Source organism: Saccopteryx leptura, chromosome 11 (genome assembly GCF_036850995.1).
Source record: "Saccopteryx leptura isolate mSacLep1 chromosome 11, mSacLep1_pri_phased_curated, whole genome shotgun sequence".
In the NCBI taxonomy this organism is placed as follows: domain Eukaryota; kingdom Metazoa; phylum Chordata; class Mammalia; order Chiroptera; family Emballonuridae; genus Saccopteryx; species Saccopteryx leptura.
In genome coordinates this window covers 31,930,723-31,947,841 of record NC_089513.1, presented here as the reverse complement: position 1 = coordinate 31,947,841, position 17,119 = coordinate 31,930,723, and the positions used below count along the sequence as shown (strand labels likewise).

General features: G+C 43.6%; 1 protein-coding gene across 1 annotated transcript in view; it reads left to right on the top strand.

The window, feature by feature from the left end:
• Nucleotides 1–17,119, top strand: part of MOCOS (molybdenum cofactor sulfurase) — an 81,996-nt gene that overhangs the window by 23,958 nt on the left and 40,919 nt on the right. Inside the window, exons 5-6 of the mRNA XM_066352750.1 lie at nt 815–891; nt 3,760–3,959. Of these exons, the coding sequence (XP_066208847.1) occupies nt 815–891; nt 3,760–3,959 (277 nt within the window). The remainder of the gene's footprint in view (nt 1–814; nt 892–3,759; nt 3,960–17,119) is intronic.

Sequence of the window (17,119 nt, the reverse complement as noted above, 5' to 3'; positions counted from 1 at the left end):
GACACACAATATGAAGGGCTCAATTCTTGTCTTGATTGCCAAGGAGAACTTAAAAATAGGCAATATATGCACGTGTCACAAATGATGATATATTGCACCTTTGACGTTGAAGTGTGTAACAGCCACATATATAACAGAAGGTGTCAGGACTATTCTTACATTTACGCCTACTCAAAGAAGCCATGATTCGATCTTAAGACAAAATAAGAGGGTGTTTTTATCAGATAATAATTTTTTACATTTAAAAACAACTACAAATATGTAAAAGTGATGTTTGTAAAACATTAATTGCCTTGTGGTTATGTTCAATTCAAGAGTCATTGCCCTTTAATTCCAGTTTAAAAACCAATGCATGCCATTAACCATAACAAAAAGAAATTAAAATTGCATAAAAACTAGAGCATGCACCAAAAAACGGATTTCAGATTTGGAATCAGTGATGCAGAAATATATAGAAACAGTTCTAAAACCTCATGCAACCGAAAATGGAAATAAAATTGTTCCCCAGTGTAATGGGAATCAATTAAACTAGAGGCCACCAGGCTTGTGGGGCAGTGTTAACAGCAGCCACTCAGGGCCTTTTGTCACCATGGCCAGCCCATCCTGAGAGTGCTGCAGAGTAGGTCAGGGACAGAGGCAGCCTGATGGGTCTTGCTGTCCTGAGGAGGAGAGCAATGGTGTATAAGGCAGCAGAGAGAAGGTGGCCATGGATTATGGCTGAGTCTAGAATCAGAACCTTGTCACATACCACAAAACGCACATGGAGACATGGGCCATGGCTTGACCTTGTTTGTTCCCTTCACCCTGGTTACAGGTTTGAAGATGGCACCATCTCGTTCCTTGATGTGATAGCACTAAAACATGGATTTGATACCCTGGAGCGCCTCACAGGTAGGGGACGTTTTCATCCCTGTGGGATCTGCTCCTGTTGTCCATGTGCCCTAGGGAGCCTGGGTGGCTGTGATTCAGACCAAGGAGAATCCATGCAAGTGGCTGGCACACAGCAGCTGTGCAGTGAGTGCAGTTAAAGCCAAGGCTAAAGAACTTCAAATGATTTCTGAGGCAAGAGCAACAGACTAAGGCAGCGGTTCTCAACCTGTGGGTCGCGACCCCGGCGGGGGTCGAACGACCAAAACACAGGGGTCACCTAAAGCCATCGGAAAATACATATTTCCCGATGGCTTTAGCCACTGAGAAGCTGCACTACCATCTGCAGCAGTGCTATTCAGCTTGAACGCACACCGTTTCAGACCTGCGTTCCAAACTGAATGCCTGCGGTCATGGGCAGACGTGATTGCATCATCTGTCCAGTGCCTAAGGGGCGGGGGAAGCAGAGGGAACGCTCCACAGTCCATAGCAGCGCATTACGTGTGTCCGGTGCTTGCTGACGTCATCAGTGGGCGGGTGCAGCAAGTGCTGGAGGACAGAAGCCTAGGAGGCGGAGAGCCAAGAGAGCCTGCGAGACAGCCTGCTGGTGTAGAAAAGGTTAATAATGTAAAAACAGTACACACACCATACACACAATACTGTGTAAGTGTAAGGTGCTTTGTGTGTAATCATTACACAGTACACAAAGCAGCTTACACTTACACAAAGCACCATACATTTACACAGTGTGAACTACATCGGTCTTATACTATAAGAGACCACTATAAGATGTAGTTCACACTGTTCCCCAATGTATAATTACCTCCCATATCTCCCACTATTTTCCCATATTCTGAATGAGGAAACTGCTGAAATCAGCGGTTTCCGGCATTGAATCCGCCTCCTATTGATTTCATTGGGAGTGCGGTGGATTTTGTGGAAGAGAGCTCCCGAGAATCTTGGATTACCACACAATCCGCCGCAGCCTCCTTTTGATATCAATAAGAGGCGGAGAAATGACAGTTTCTGACACATTTCTTCCTCTCCTATTCAAGTCAATGGGAGGCCGCAGCAGATTCCGCTCAAATATAGAGCATGTTGCTTAATTTTTTCCACGCTAGAACTTTTCCTAGAGCAGAAAAATTCCAAAGGTGGAATCCCCCACCCTCAATAGACTTCTATAGGAGGCAGATCTTTTACACTGCAGAATCTGCACAGCAGATTCCTCAGTGTGAAGCCTCTTTCAGTCTATTGGGGGTGGCGGATTCCACCTTTGGAATTTTTCTGCTCTAGGAAAAGTTCTAGCGTGGAAAAAATTAAGCAACATGCTCTATATTTGAGCGGAATCTGCTGCGGCCTCCCATTGACTTGAATAGGAGAGGAAGAAATGTGTCGGAACTGCATTTCTGCCGTACAGGGGATCTCTCTTCTGCGGAATCCACGGGTCTCCCATTGAAGTAAATGAGATGTGGATTCCACCACAGAAACCACTGCTTTATAGTGTGAAAGAGCCCTGAAAGATAACATGCTGTGCAGAAACTGCAGTGTATCCTATGACGTAGTTCACACTGTTCTATATAGAAAACTTGCCACTAATCTGGAAAAAACAGATCCATTAGTTAAGGACCTATTTACGGAACGGTAGCCCCAATACACTAGGTAAGGAGGTCCATTCGTAATAAATATTTCTCAATATATAATTAAATATTGTTTTTGCGATTAATCACTATGTTTAAATTATGTTTGATTTGTAGCAATGAGAATACATAATGCATATCAGGTATTTACATTCCGAATCATAACTGTAGCAAAATTACAGTTATGAAGTAGCCACCAAAATTATTTTTTGGTTTGGGGTCACTGCAACATGAGGAACTGTATTGTGGGGTCACCGCATTAGAAAGGTTGAGAACCACTGGACTAAGGCTTTTGTTGTTTTGTCTGTTAAGAAACATTATGACAGGTAAAAGACATCCCAAATTCAGAGATTAATAGCTTTGCAGAAGCAGAGGAGACAACCTGGGTTCAGCTTTGCAGAAGCAGAGGAGACACCCTGGGTTCCTGCACTGGGCATGTTTGCAGATCCTGAGACCTTATTCAGCTCTGATTTCCCTGGATTCTCCCTGCAGCCCACCCCGGGGAGCTAGACAATGAGCCTACTTATCTACATAGGAGCTTATGCTCAGAGAGGTTCGGTGCCTTCCAAATATTTACAAGTATTTAAAATGAATAATAGCAGGTTCAAGTTTGCATTTATTTTATTTTATTTTATTATTATTATTATTATTATTTTGTATTTTTCTGAAGTTGGAAACGGGGAGAGACAGTCAGACACACTCCCGCATGCGCCCGACCGGGATCCACCCAGCACGCCCACCAGGGGCGATGCTCTGCCCACCAGGGGGCGATGCTCTGCCCCTCCGGGGCATCGCTCTGCCGCGACCAGAGCCACTCTAGCGCCTGGGGCAGAGGCCAAGGAGCCATCCCCAGCGCCTGGGCCATCTTTGCTCCAATGGAGCCTTGGCTGCGGGAGGGGAATAGAGAGACAGAGAGGAAGGAGGGGGGGTGGAGAAGCAAATGGGCGCTTCTCCTATGTGCCCTGGCCGGGAATCAAACCCGGGTCCCCCGCACGCCAGGCCGATGCTCTACCGCTGAGCCAATCGGCCAGGGCCTGCATTTATTTTTAAAAAATTTTATTTATTTATTTATTTAGGTGAGGGGTGGGGGAAGAGAAAGAGAAAGAGAAATATTAGGGGGACCAGGGTTTTGAACCAGTAACCTCAGCATTCCAGGCAAGTTTATGTTATAATGAGCTCATTTTTTTTTTAAATAAGTGTGTGAATTCTACATAAAGTCAGTGATACCCTTTGGCATTTCCTGATTGTTTTTGAGGTGGGATGGAGAACATAAAGCAGCACACCTTCACCTTGGCCCAGTACACCTATGCTGCCCTGTCCTCTCTCCGGTATCCCAACGGAACCCCCGTGGTGCGGATTTACAGCGACTCGGAGTTCAGCAGCCCTGAGGTTCAGGGCCCCATCATCAATTTTAATGTGCTTGACGCCAATGGGAACATCGTTGGTTACTCCCAGGTGAGTGTTCTTTCTGTCTTGCTGACCTCTTCCCAGCAGGATTGCTCTTGTCTGGAATTCTTCAGCCTTTCCAACTCGGACACTTGCAGTCAAGGCCTCTGGACCTTTGCGGTGGTTGTGATGAAGCCTGTGCCTGGCTGCAGAGGCCACTGACCCTTCCTTTCATTGTTGTTGACACAGAGTTCGAACAAGCATGGCTGGGCTTTAGTCAGCCAGAAATAGTCCATTTCAAGTGGGAGAGGGAGGCTGAGTCTGACCACAGTGGGAAGGGACAGCTGAGAGAGGCTCACAGGGAAGACCTCCTAAAATAGAGAGACAGAAAAGCAGTGTAGACTGAACAACATGTCTAAGCTCATTTGATGCACAGATGACAGCTTGGTAGCCCCAGTGACAGATGAGACTGGACCACAGTGTCACACAAAGTCAGGGGCATTTCCACCATTTGTTTGCATGTTGCTTAGAACTCAGAATTCTTCTTTTTTTTTTTTTTTGTTAAATGACAAGTAGAAATGATGTTCTTAGTACCACAAAAGCCCGTATTTCTGCCACAGTTCATGCATCTTTTGAGTTCAGAGGATGTGGTAGGTTGGTTATAAAATAGTTTCTGCACGTAGACCCTTGGCTTGAGCCCAAGGTCACTGGCTTGAGTAAGGAGTCATTCACTCTGCTGTAGCCCCCTGGTCAAAGCACATATGAGAAAGCAATCAATGAACAACTAAGGTGCCGCAATGAAGAATTAATGCTTCTCATCTCTCTCCCTTCCTGTCTGTTCCTATCTGTAACTCTCTCTCTGTTTCTTTAAAAAAAAAAAAGTGCTGATAGTGGTTTGTAATTTGGGAACTGCTTGCATTCTTATCACAGTTGAGTAAACCCATTCTTTAAAAAGTCCCATTCCTTTAAAAAGTCCACCATCATACCAAGCACTCAGATATGGTGGTAGGTGGTCACTGGATGCAATGTTACAGATGGGGCATGGGAAACCCAAGCTCCTTCCCAGAGCCAGGGTTTCTACAGCGACTCTGTGAGGAGCAAGGTTGATCATCAGATAAGTGTAGAAGATGGTTGTCTTCTCTCAAAAGCCACTATCTCCATATACCTTTGTTAGACCCTGAATTTCTCAAAATCCATTTCGCAAGAAATCATTTTCCTGCTCTTCTGAGTAGCCATGAACTTTCTGGGAAATAAACTAGGGAAATATTCTCCTGTGGGGGAATGCTGGTTTTCACTGGTGTTTGGAGGCAGACACTGTGTGACCAATGCTGGTCTCTTGGGCAAGTTGACTGCAGACCCCCTAGGGTCCCTTAGTCATATACCTGCAGCAACCGCCTCAACACACCCAGAAGCATGCAATTTGAATGGGGGTGTGTGTGTGTGTGGAAAATGCATTGAGACAAAAGGTTTGCCTTCTCAGATATGTTATTCTAGGATTCTAGGTCATTGGTAAAATGAGTTTTAATTCTGAAAGCTAAAATGAGTTTGTGTTTCCCGAGGGGTAGAGGAAGGCAGGCCATGAAGTCTGCCATGGCAGGGAGAGCAGGGAAAGGACTCCTCATTTGCTCAGGGATGCCTCAACGAAGAGGAACCAGCGGGGAGAAGGAGCTGCCTGGCCTGGTGCCTCACTGGCTTCACCAGGAAGATCATACCCCTGGGACAGTGTCTCTCTGTGCGTCTGTAGGAGAAGCTGGCACAGGTGTGGATTCCGGGGCTGAGGCAGGGCCAGCTCTGCTGGTTCAGGGAAGTCGGCCCTGTTCCTCCCGGGCTCAGAGAGCCTCACAGTGTGGAGACCACACGGTGTCGTCGTTGGCTTTGGTGGTCTCTTTCAGGGCATATGTGAAAGAATTGAGCCTCTGTGAGAAACCTTTGAGGTCTTGCTTTTGATACCCAGGCCTCCTAATTTCATTCTCCCCTGTGGTGGGAGTCAGTCTACACAGTGGTTAAGAATGTGGGTTCAGATTCTGAACTGCCTTTTGCTAGCTCTGTGAGCTTTGTAAGGTATTTTTCCCCACCGAGAAGGAAGGAAGAGGGCCGGAGCCGCAAAGTGTGGAATAAGTAAACGGCTTTATTGAGTACAGAGCGCACACCCCACCCGGCAAGGTTCCCTGGCCCCGAGGAAAGAAACATGGAGGCTAGGGAAGTTGCAAAGATTAAACCGCGTGGCAGATATTTAAAGGGTCCCTCTAGGGAAGTGGAGCTACTATGACGTGGTGAAATTTCACTGGCTGGCAGACGATTGCTTCTTTCCAAATGGTTCCTGGGAAGCTTCCTTTGGCGGGCTTGATTGTGGGCGGTCCTAGACAAAGTGGGCAGGTCTGAGTTCTCCACATGACTATGCCTCCCATCCACCGACCTTACAAGCTTGAGCAAGTGAATTTAAGCTTTCCAAGTCTGCATGAAATTTGGGGTAACAATGCACCTTGCTGATAATGTTGTTTTGAGGATTAAATGAGATACAACATTCAGGCCCTTAACACACGGCCCAGGATGAGGCTCCTGGGCGGGGAGTCTCCGGTGCTTCCCTGTGGTCAGACTGGCCCCTCCCCCTCCCCGATGCAGGGCTCATCCAACCACAGCAAGCAGCTTCTGCACCAGGCTGAGCGCAGGCCGGGCTGGTGTGGGAGTCAGCAGGGTTGAGAGTGAGAGGGAACTCAGTCATAATGGCGAATTAGGATGAAGGGAAGTGTGGCCGAAATGGCATCTTCTACCCATATCCTCTTCTAGGTGGGGTCTCTGTCTCTTCCCCTACACTCTTGTTGGGTTTACGACTTGCTCATGACCAATAGAATGCCACAGGTGATATTGCATGGTCTGAAAAAAGCGATGCCACGTAGGCGTTGTTCCCTGGCTCACTTACTTTTGGAGCCCCGAGTTACCATGTAAGAAGTCCTACCTTGTCGCCGTCATGCTGTGAGGAAGCAATGCCACGGGAGAGGCCACGTGCAGGCACTATGGTGGCAGTGCTGCTCTGAGCCTGCCTGGCTGGGGAGGCCAGACATGCATGAGTAAGTCTGTCTCCAGATGATCCAGCCCCAGACGCCACACACTCCCAGTCATGACGCAGAGTCCAGTCATCTCCTCGGTGCCCTTTCTGAGTTCCTGACCCACGGGATCTCTGAGCACAACAAAATGGTGTTTTATTCCACTGAGTTTGGGCGGCTTGTTTCACGGAGCGGGTGGGAAGACTTCTAACTCAGCTTGGCAGGAGTTGGGATGGGGCAGGGAGGGGCTTCCCTAGGAGGGGCCCTTTGAAGGGAGACCACCTGACCCTGGACGTGGAGTTGGCCAGACCGTGTGCTTCTGCCAGGTCTCCTCACAGAGAGCCAGAGAGTGCATGACCAGACCTCCACAGCACTGAGCTGTTCCCCAGGGGTAAAGCAGCAGAGTTGTTTTCCGGAGGCCTCTCACTTCAGCCCAGAGAGTAGCTGTGCATTCCGATGTTGCAGGGGAGACAGCCGTGGTCTTGAGGAGGGAGGCAGGGAGGCACCATTGCGCTGCACTGCCCAGCCAGGGCTCAAGCTGACCGCATGGTGACCTGTGGTCTGCTGAGGGCGCCATATCCTCGTGGCTGCCTCTGGCCAACCCTGGGGGTGGGGGAAGTGTTAAAGGCTCACCCAGCTGGGCAAGACGTATTTGTTTCACTGAACACAGTCAGGTGACTCCATTGAGTTTAACCTGAGCCGCTGGGGCTGAGGACACTCACTGGGCCTCCAGGATCTCGGAGGAATGGAGCTCTGGACCCACAGCCAGAAAAGCTGGGACAAACATCCCCCATGCTAACCCTGCCTTTGCACTTTGAATGAATGCAGATCACCTCCCCGATCTTCCAGGGGACAGGAAAGGGCTTTGGAACTTCTAGATTGAACAGCAATTCTGTGATTCAGCCCAAAGTTAGGGACATTATGAAAAGCAAATTGATAACACATAGCATCAACATAGTGATGTCTGTAGTCCAGGCTGTGGGCCCAGGCAGGGCTGCTCTGAGTGGTGGCTCAGGCTGTGGGCCCAGGCAGGGCTGCTCTGAGTGGTGGCTCAGCTGCCCTGCCCTGTGACCTACCTTGTGGCAGAGGACACTAAGGAGGGGCCCCACATCCCAGCCGCACTCTGGTTTTATACTTATTAATCTCGCTTGAAATATGTGGGCCCTAACTTGAAATTTTGGCCTAACTTTGATATTTTTTCTTTTCTCTGACATACATCTATAACCAGTGGTGGGATTTAAATAATTTAACAACCAGTTCTCTGCCCAAATGACTGTTTTAAATATAAAGCACTGATATACTGAAAGGTAGTTTATTATTTCATGCATTTAATAAATAAGAACAAAAAAAGAGGTACACAAACCTAGATTATGTTCTGAGAAAGAGTTTTAAAAATATTAATGAAAAAATATTAAATAATACCTGACAAAAAAACAATAAAACTATTATTTAAGATATTTCCATATTACTTCTTTTTTTATTATTAATTTTACTAGGGTGACATCAATAAATCAGGGTACATATGTTCAAAGAAAACATATCCAGGTTATCTTGTCATTCAATTATATTGCATATCCATCAACCAAAGTCAGATTGTCCTCCGTCACCTTCTATCTACTTTTCTTTGTGCCCCTCCCCTTTCCCTCCCCTCCCCCCCAACCACCATACTCTTGTCAATGTCTCTTAGTCTCGTTTTTATGTCCCACCTACATAAGGAATAATGCAGTTCTTGTTTTTTTTCTGATTTACTTATTTCACTTCGTATAATGTTATCAAGATCCCACCATTTTGTTGTAAATGATCCAATGTCATCATTTCTTATGGCTGAGTAGTATTCCATAGTGTATATGTGCCACATCTTCTTTATCCAGTCTTCTACTGAAGGGCTTTTTGGTTGTTTCCATGTCTTGGCCACTGTGAACAATGCTGCAATGAACATAGGGCTACATGTGTCTTTACGTATCAATGTTTCTGAGTTTTTGGGGTATATACCCAGTAGAGGGATTGCTGGGTCATAAGGTAGTTCTATTTTCAGTTTTTTGAGGAACCATTATACTTCCATATGGTTGTACTACTTTACATTTCCACCAACAGTGAATGAGGGTTCCTTTTTCTCCACAGCCTCTCCAACATTTGCTATTACCTGTCTTGTTAATAATAGCTAATCTAACAGGTGTGAGGTGGTATCTCATTGTAGTTTTGATTTGCATTTCTCTGATAACTAATGAAGACGAGCATCTTTTCATATATCTGTTGGCCATTTGTATTTCTTCCTGGGAGAAGTGTCTGTTCATGTCCTCTTCCCATATTTTTATTGGGATGTTTGTTTGTTTGTTGTTGAGATTTATGAGTTCTTTGTATATTTTGGATATTAGGCCCTTATCTGAGCTGTTGTTTGAAAATATCATTTCCCATTTAGTTGGCTGTCTGTTTATTTTGTTGTCAGTTTCTCTTGCTGAGCAAAAACTTCTTAGTCTGATGTAGTCCCGTTCATTTATCTTTGCCTTCACTTCTCTTGCCTTTAGAGTCAAATTCATAAAATGCTCTTTAAAACCAAGGTCTTTTAGTTTAGAACCTATGTCTTCTTCTATGTACTTTATTGTTTCAGGTCTTATATTTAGGTCTTTGATCCATTTTGAATTAATTTTAGTACAAGGGGACAAGCTGTAGTCGAGTTTCATTCTTTTGCATGTAGCTTTCCAGTTTTCCCAGCACCATTTGTTGAAGAGGCTTTCTTTTCTCCATTGTGTGTTGTTGGCCCCTTTATCAAAAATTATTTGACCATATATATGTGGTTTTATTTCTGGACTTTCTATTCTGTTCCATTGGTCTGAGTGTCTATTTTTCTGCCAATACCATGCTTTTTTGATTGTCATCGCTCTATAATATAGTTTGAAGTCAGGTATTGTAATGCCCCCAGCTTCATTCTTTATCTTTAGGATTGCTTTGGCTATTTAGGGTTTTTTATAGTTCCATATAAATCTGATGATTTTTTGTTCCACTTCTTTAATGTCATAGGAATTTTGATGGGAATTACATTACATTTATATATTACTTTGGGTAATATGGCCATCTTGATTATATTTATTCTTCCTATCCAAGAACAAGGAATATTCTTTCATCTCATTGTATCTTTTTCGATTTCCCTTAACAATGGTTTGTAGTTTTCATTATATAAATCCTTTACATTCTTTGTTATGTTTATTCCTAGGTATTTTATTTTTTTTGTTGCAATCGTGAAGGGGATTATTTTTTTGAGTTCGTTCTCAAATGTTTCATTTTTGGCATATAGAAAGACTATGGACTTTTGTATGTTAATTTTGTATCCTGCGACCTTACTGTATTGGCTTATTGTTTCTAGTAGTCTTTTTGTAGATTCTTTGGGGTTTTCGATGTATAGGATCATATCATCTGCAAAAAGTGATACCTTTACTTCTTCTTTTCCGATATGGATGCCTTTTATTTCTTTGTCTTGTCTGATTGCTCTGGTTAGAACCTCTAGCATCACATTAAATAAGAGTGGAGAGAGTGGATAACCCTGTCTTGTTCCTGATTTAAGGGGGAAAGCCTTCAGTTTAGTGCCATTTAATATGATGTTAGCTGATGGTTTATCATATATGGCCTTTATCATGTTGAGATATTTTCCTTCTATACCCATTTTGTTGAGAGTCTTAAACATAAAATTGTGTTGTATTTTATCGAATGCCTTTTCTGCATCTATTGATAAGATCATGTGGTTTTTGTTCTTTGTTTTGTTGATATGGTGTATTACATTAACCGTTTTACGTATGTTGAACCATCCTTGAGATTCTGGGATGAATCCCACTTGATCATGATGTATTATTTTTTAAATATGTTGTTGTATTCGATTTGCTAGTATTTTGTTTAGTATTTTAGCATCTGTATTCATTAGAGATATTGGTCTGTAGTTTTCTTTTTTTGTGCTGTCCTTGCCCGGTTTCAGTATGAGGGTTATGTTGGCCTCATAAAATGTGTTTGGAAGTATTGCTTCTTCTTCAATTTTTTGGAAGACTTTAAGTAGAATAGGAACCAAGTCTTCTTGGAATGTTTGATAGAATTCACTAGTATAACCGTCTGGGCCTGGACTTTTATTTTTGGGGAGGTTTTTAATAGTTTTTTCTATTTCTTCCCTACTAATTGGTCTGTTTAGGCTTTCTGCTTCTTGACTCAGTCTAGGAAGGTTGTATTGTTCTAGGAATTTATTCATTTCTTCTAGATTGTTGAATTTAGTGGCATAAAGTTTTTCATTGTATTCTACAATAATTCTTTGTATATCTACGATGTCCATGGAGATTTCTCCTCTTTCATTTTGGATTTTGTTTATATGAGTTCTTTCTCTTTTTTCCTTGGTAAGTCTTGTCAAGGGTTTGTCAATTTTGTTGATCTTTTCAAAGAACCAGCTTCTTGTTCTATTAATTTTTTCTATAGTTTTTCTGTTCTCTATTTCATTTATTTCTGCTCTGATTTTTATTACCTCCTTTCTTCGGCTGGTTTTGGGTTGTTTTTTTTTTTCCGGTTCCTTAAGGTGTGAAGTTAAGTGGTTCACTTGGGCTCTCTCTTGTTTGTTCTATAGGTCTGAAGTGATATGAACTTCCCTCTTATCACTGATTTTGCTGCATCCTATAGATTCTGATATGTCATATTGTCATTTTCATTTGTCTGTATATATCTTTTGATCTCTGCGCTTATTTCTTCTTTGACCCATTCATTTTCTTTTTTTTTGTATTTTTCTGAAGCTGGAAATGGGGAGAGACAGACTCCCGCATGCGCCCTACCGGGATCCACCTAGCACGCGCTCCAGGGGGTGACGCTTTGCCCACCAGGGGGCAATGCTCTGCCCCTCCAGGGGGTCGCTCTGCCACGACAGAGCCACTCTGGCGCCCCGGGCCGAGGCCAAAGAGCCATCCCCAGCGCCCGGGCCATATTTGCTCCAATGGAGCCTCAGCTGCAGGAGGGGAAGAGAGAGACAGAGAGGAAGGAGAGGGGGAGGGGTGGAGAAGCAGATGGGTGCTTCTCCTGTGTGCCCTGGCTGGGAATCGAACCTGGGACTTCTGCACGCCAGGCCGACGCTCTACCACTGAGCCAACCGGCCAGGGCCCCATTCATTTTTTAAAAGTATGTTGTTTAGTTTCCACATTTTTGTGAGGTTTTTATCCTCTTTTTTGCAGTTGAATTCTAGTTTCAAGGCTTTATGATCAGAAAATATGCTTGGTACAACTTCAATTTTTCTGAATTTGCTGATGTTATTTTTGTGGCCCAATATATGGTCAATTCTTGAGAATGATCTATGTACACTGAAGAAAAATGTATACTCAGTCACTTTGGGATGAAATGTCCTGTAGATGTCTATCATATCCAGGTGCTCTAGTGTTTTGTTTAAGGCCAATATATCTTTATTGATTCTCTGTTTGGATGACCGATCTAGAGCCATCAGTGGTGTATTGAGGTCTCCAAGTATGATTGTATTTTTCTCAGTTTTTGTTTTAAGGTCAATAAGTAGCTGTCTTATATATTTTGGTGCTCCTTGGTTTGGTGCATATATATTAAGAATTGTTATGTCTTCTTGATTCAGCATCTCCTTAATCATTATGAAATGACCATTTTTGTCTTTGAGTACTTTTTCTGTCTTGTAGTCAGCATCATCAGATATGAGTATTGCTATGCCTGCTTTTTTTTGGATGTTATTTGCTTGGAGTATTGTTTTCCAGCCTTTCACTTTGAATTTGTTTTTATCCTTGTTGCTTAGATGAGTTTCTTATAGGCAGCATACAGTTGGATTTTCTTTTTTAATCCATTCTGCTACTCTGTGCCTTTTTATTGGTAAGTTTAATCCATTTACATTTAGTGGAATTATTGACACTTGTGGGTTCCCTATTGCCATTTTATACATTGCTTTCTATTAGTTTTATGTCTTGTTTGATCCTTCTCTTTCATTTTTCTATCCTTTGTTTTTGTTTGGTTGTATTCCATACATCTTTTCTCTGTTGCTATCTTTTTTAAATTATGTGCTTCTGTGGTGGTTTTTTCAAGGGTGGTTACCATTAAGTAATGAAAAGGGTTTCTACCCTGTTCATTGTAGTTCACTATCTTTTTTTTTTTATTATTTCTGAAGCTGGAAACAGGGAGAGACAGTCAGACAAACTCCCGCATGCGCCTGACCGGGATCCACCCGGCACGCCCACCGCCCACCAGGGGCGAAGCTCTGCCCACCAGGGGGCGATGCTCTGCCCACCAGGGGGCAATGCTCTGCCCCTCCGGGGCATCGCTCTGCCACGACCAGAGCCACTCTAGCACCTGGGGCAGAGGCCAAGGAGCCATCCCCAGCGCCCGGGCCATCTTTGCTCCAATGGAGCCTTGGCTGCGGGAGGGGAAGAGAGAGTCAGAGAGGAAGGAGGGGGTGGGGGTGGAGAAGCAAATGGGCACTTCTCCTATGTTCCCTGGCCGGGAATCGAACCCGGGTCCCCCACACGCCAGGCCGACGCTCTACCGCTGAGCCAACTGGCCAGGGCCTGTAGTGCACTATCTTGTGAGTACTTTTGCACTCCATTGTCCTTTGCTACTGTTAATCTCTGTCCTTTCCCCTTTTTTTTGTTTTTGTTATCACAGTTTAAATTTGGTTTTATTGTGTTCTTGGTGGAGCTTTTACTTGTGATTTTGTTTTGTTTTGTTCTTTGTATCTGGTTGGAAAACCCCCTTTTGTATTTCCTGGAGTGGGGGTTTTCTGATGATAAATTCCCTCATCTTTTCTGTATCTGTGAATGTTTTTATTTTTCCTTCATATTTGAAGGATAGCTTTGATGGGTATAGTATTCGTGGCTGATAGTTCCTCTCTTTCAGGACTTTAAATACTGGGGTCCACTCTCTTCTAGCTTGTAGAGTTTCTGTTGAGAAATTTGATGATAATCTAATGGGCCTTCCTTTATATGTTGTATTCTTCTTTTCCCTGTCTGCCTTGAGAATTTTTTCTTTGTCGTTAGTTTGTGCCAATTTCATTATGATGTGCCTTGGAGTAGGTTTGTAGGGGTTAAGAAAACTTGGAGCTCTGTTTGCTTCTTGAACTTGAGGCTTTAGTTCTTTCCACAGGCTTGGGAAGTTCTCATCTATTATTTGTTTGACTATGTTCTCCATTCCATTTTCTCTCTCTTCTCCCTCTGATATACCTATTATTCTTATGTTATTCTTTTTGATGGAGTCAGGCAATTCCTATAGGGCTTTCTCATTTTTTTAAATTTTTGAGTCTCTCTCTTCTTCAGTTGTGCTTCAAGTTGCTTGTCTTCTATTTCACGAATCCTACCTTCTATCTGGCCTATTGTATTAGCTAAGCTTGTTACCTCGTTTTTCAGCTCGTGAATTGAGTTTTTCATCTCTGTTTGATTTGTTTTTATAGTTTCAGTTTCCTTGGTAATATATTCTTTGTGTTTGTTGAGTTGTTTTCTGTGCTCCCTAAATTGCCTTTTTGTGTTTTCTTGTATATCTCTGAGTATTTTTAGGATTTATATTTTTAAATTCTCTGTCATTTAGCTCCAAGGTTTCCAATATATTAAATTTTTTCTCCATAGATTTTTCCTCATCTATCTGTGCTACCTCTCTGTCTTTTGTATCCATGATATTCGATTTCCTTTTTCTTAATGGCATCTGAGGGTGGTTTTGTTGATAGTATTAATGAGAATTAATAAAGAATAAAAAGTTAAAAAAATACTGGCCTGTGGTGGCGCAGTGGATAAAGCGTCAACCTGGAAATGCTGAGGTTGCTGGTTCGAAACCCTGGGCTTGCCTGGTCAGGGCACATATGGGAGTTGATGCTTCCAGCTCCTCCCCCCCCCGTCTCTCTCCTCTCTCTCTCTCTCTCTCTCTCTCTCTCTAAAATGAATAAATAAAGTAAAAATTTAAAAAAAATTTAAAAAAATAAAAATAAAAAATTATTATCCCCCCCCCCCTTTTTTCCTCTCCTCTCCTCTCCCCTTCTTGAGAAAATCTTGTGGTGAACTGTGAATTATAATGTACTAAATAGAACAAAAACTACCTATAATGGAGGGCCTTAGTTGGGGAGAAGTGATAATGGGGCAGAAAAAGGGGGTATGGACCCACAAAATGCAAAAAAGGACAAAATTTGGGTCAAGAATAAAATGATTTGCTTTTAGGTGATGGTTGACTAAGAGATATGATGAGAGGAATAAGAGGGAAACAGGAAAAATTAAATAATTACTATTGTATTTAGTAGAGCAAGAACTAGATAAAATGGATAGCCAGGGCTGGGAGCAGTGCTAGTGAGTTAAAAAAGCAAAGTAAAAAACCCCCAAATGGCCACAAAGAAAAATTTGAGTCACAAATTAAATAATTTGTTCATGATTGAGGATTGAATGAGGGGAAAAGTAAAGGAGAAAAGAAGAAACTAATATAGAGGGAGAAAAAAAGAAAGAGGAAAACACAAAAAGAAGAAAAAAGAACAAAAGGAGAGAGAGAGAGTTAAGCGTTTTGGAGTGCAACCCTCATAGAGAGAAAGGAAGAAGAAAGAAAAGATAATGGGAGATGTAACTCTTATGGGTAGTGTAGTTCAAGGAGAGGAGAGAGTAAGACCAGCAGAGAATTAAACGACCAAATTGGAAGAGGAAGAAAATAATCAAGACAAGAAGATAAGAAACAAACGAACAAATATAATAAAATGGGATAGGTTATAAAGTCTATGGATTATTCTTGATTTTGAGAGGTTATCTTCTTGCTTTTTCTTTTCTCTTCCTCTTCCTGGTTGGTGACTCTGTACCCCGGGTTCTGCCCCTGTGGCACGCTTAGGTAGAGGTTTGCAGTTGATAAGTCTCTATGGCAATGTCATATATTGGGCTTCAGTCTCATTGGCAGTCGAGGCACATTAGCATTTGCAGGCTCCGCCAATGCAAGAGTCCGTTTTCCCGGAGCCTCTCTCCTAGTCTTTCCTTCCTGAATTAGTAGCCTGATGATCCAGCTATGGGGTTGCTGCTGCCTCTGCCTGGAGAGTAAGAGGCTCAAAGAGCTAGCAAATCCCCACTCTGTTCCCACTCAGCGCAGGGCTCTGGGTAAGGCTCAATCAGTCAGAGCCGCTAGCATAGTCAGGCAGGGCTTCAGCCCACATAAAGACCTCTGACTCTGCGCCTCTGTCGGGGAACACGGGCGCCCACCCCCCAGGAGAATCTCTCGCCCCCTATCTGTGCTTGCCGACCAGGATATTGGGCCGGCTGCCTCTCTCCCTGGGTGAGGCAGCGCCCTGCCTGCTGGGTGAAGTTCGAGCATAGGGAATTTCGCTCCTGCTCACTCCCCGCGTTCTGCTTTTCAGGGCACAGGGGTGACCCCGAGATTCTGGTTTCGGCTCACACAAAGGCCTCTGACTCTGCCCCTCTGTCCGGTAACATGGGAGCCCACTCCCGGGGCTCTAGGAGGAATCTCTCGCCCACTATCTGTGCACGCTGACCAGGAGATTGGGGCCAATGGCTGCCCCCCTTGTTTTTGTTTGTCTGGATTTGGTGTGAGCATTAGCTTGTGTTGACTGGGTTGCCAGAAGCACAGTTTTTCCTCGGCTGGGATGTTTGTGCTACAGCCTGGTTCGGACGTTTGTTCCATAGCCTGGTTCTATTCACACCCTATGCCTGCCTTAGTTCCTATTCTCTCAGTTCTCAGTGAAAGCAGCCCTTGTTTAGGTTAGTGAGGAAGGCGGAGTGTTTCTTCCTCCTTATTTCCTTTGGGGTTGATTATATATTTAGTCAATTTTTCGCTCAATCATACCTTCGCGTTTAGTGTGGAACTTCTGGAGGCTCCAAGGATAGATTTTTCTGTCTCTGGTTGAAGATCTTGTTGAATTTTGGGGGAGATTTATCAGTATCGCTCCTTACGGCACCATTTCTCTGACGTCAGTCCATATTACTTCTTGATTGGCGTCTTCACTTGCAATTTTTTCACTTATAGACGAACGAGCATTACTATGGGTGCTTAGAATATGGCTGTTGTACAGATGAATGTTAAAAAAAGAGTAAGGAATGTAAATTTGTGCCTTTCACTCTGGGCGACTGCCCAGGTACCCACCTTAGAGAGAATCCTGATTACAAGTGCCGTTTTAACAACCGGTTTGTCAAACTCAACAAAAAATTAGGTATTTGTTCTGCGAACTGGTGTGAACTGGCTGAATCCCATCACTGT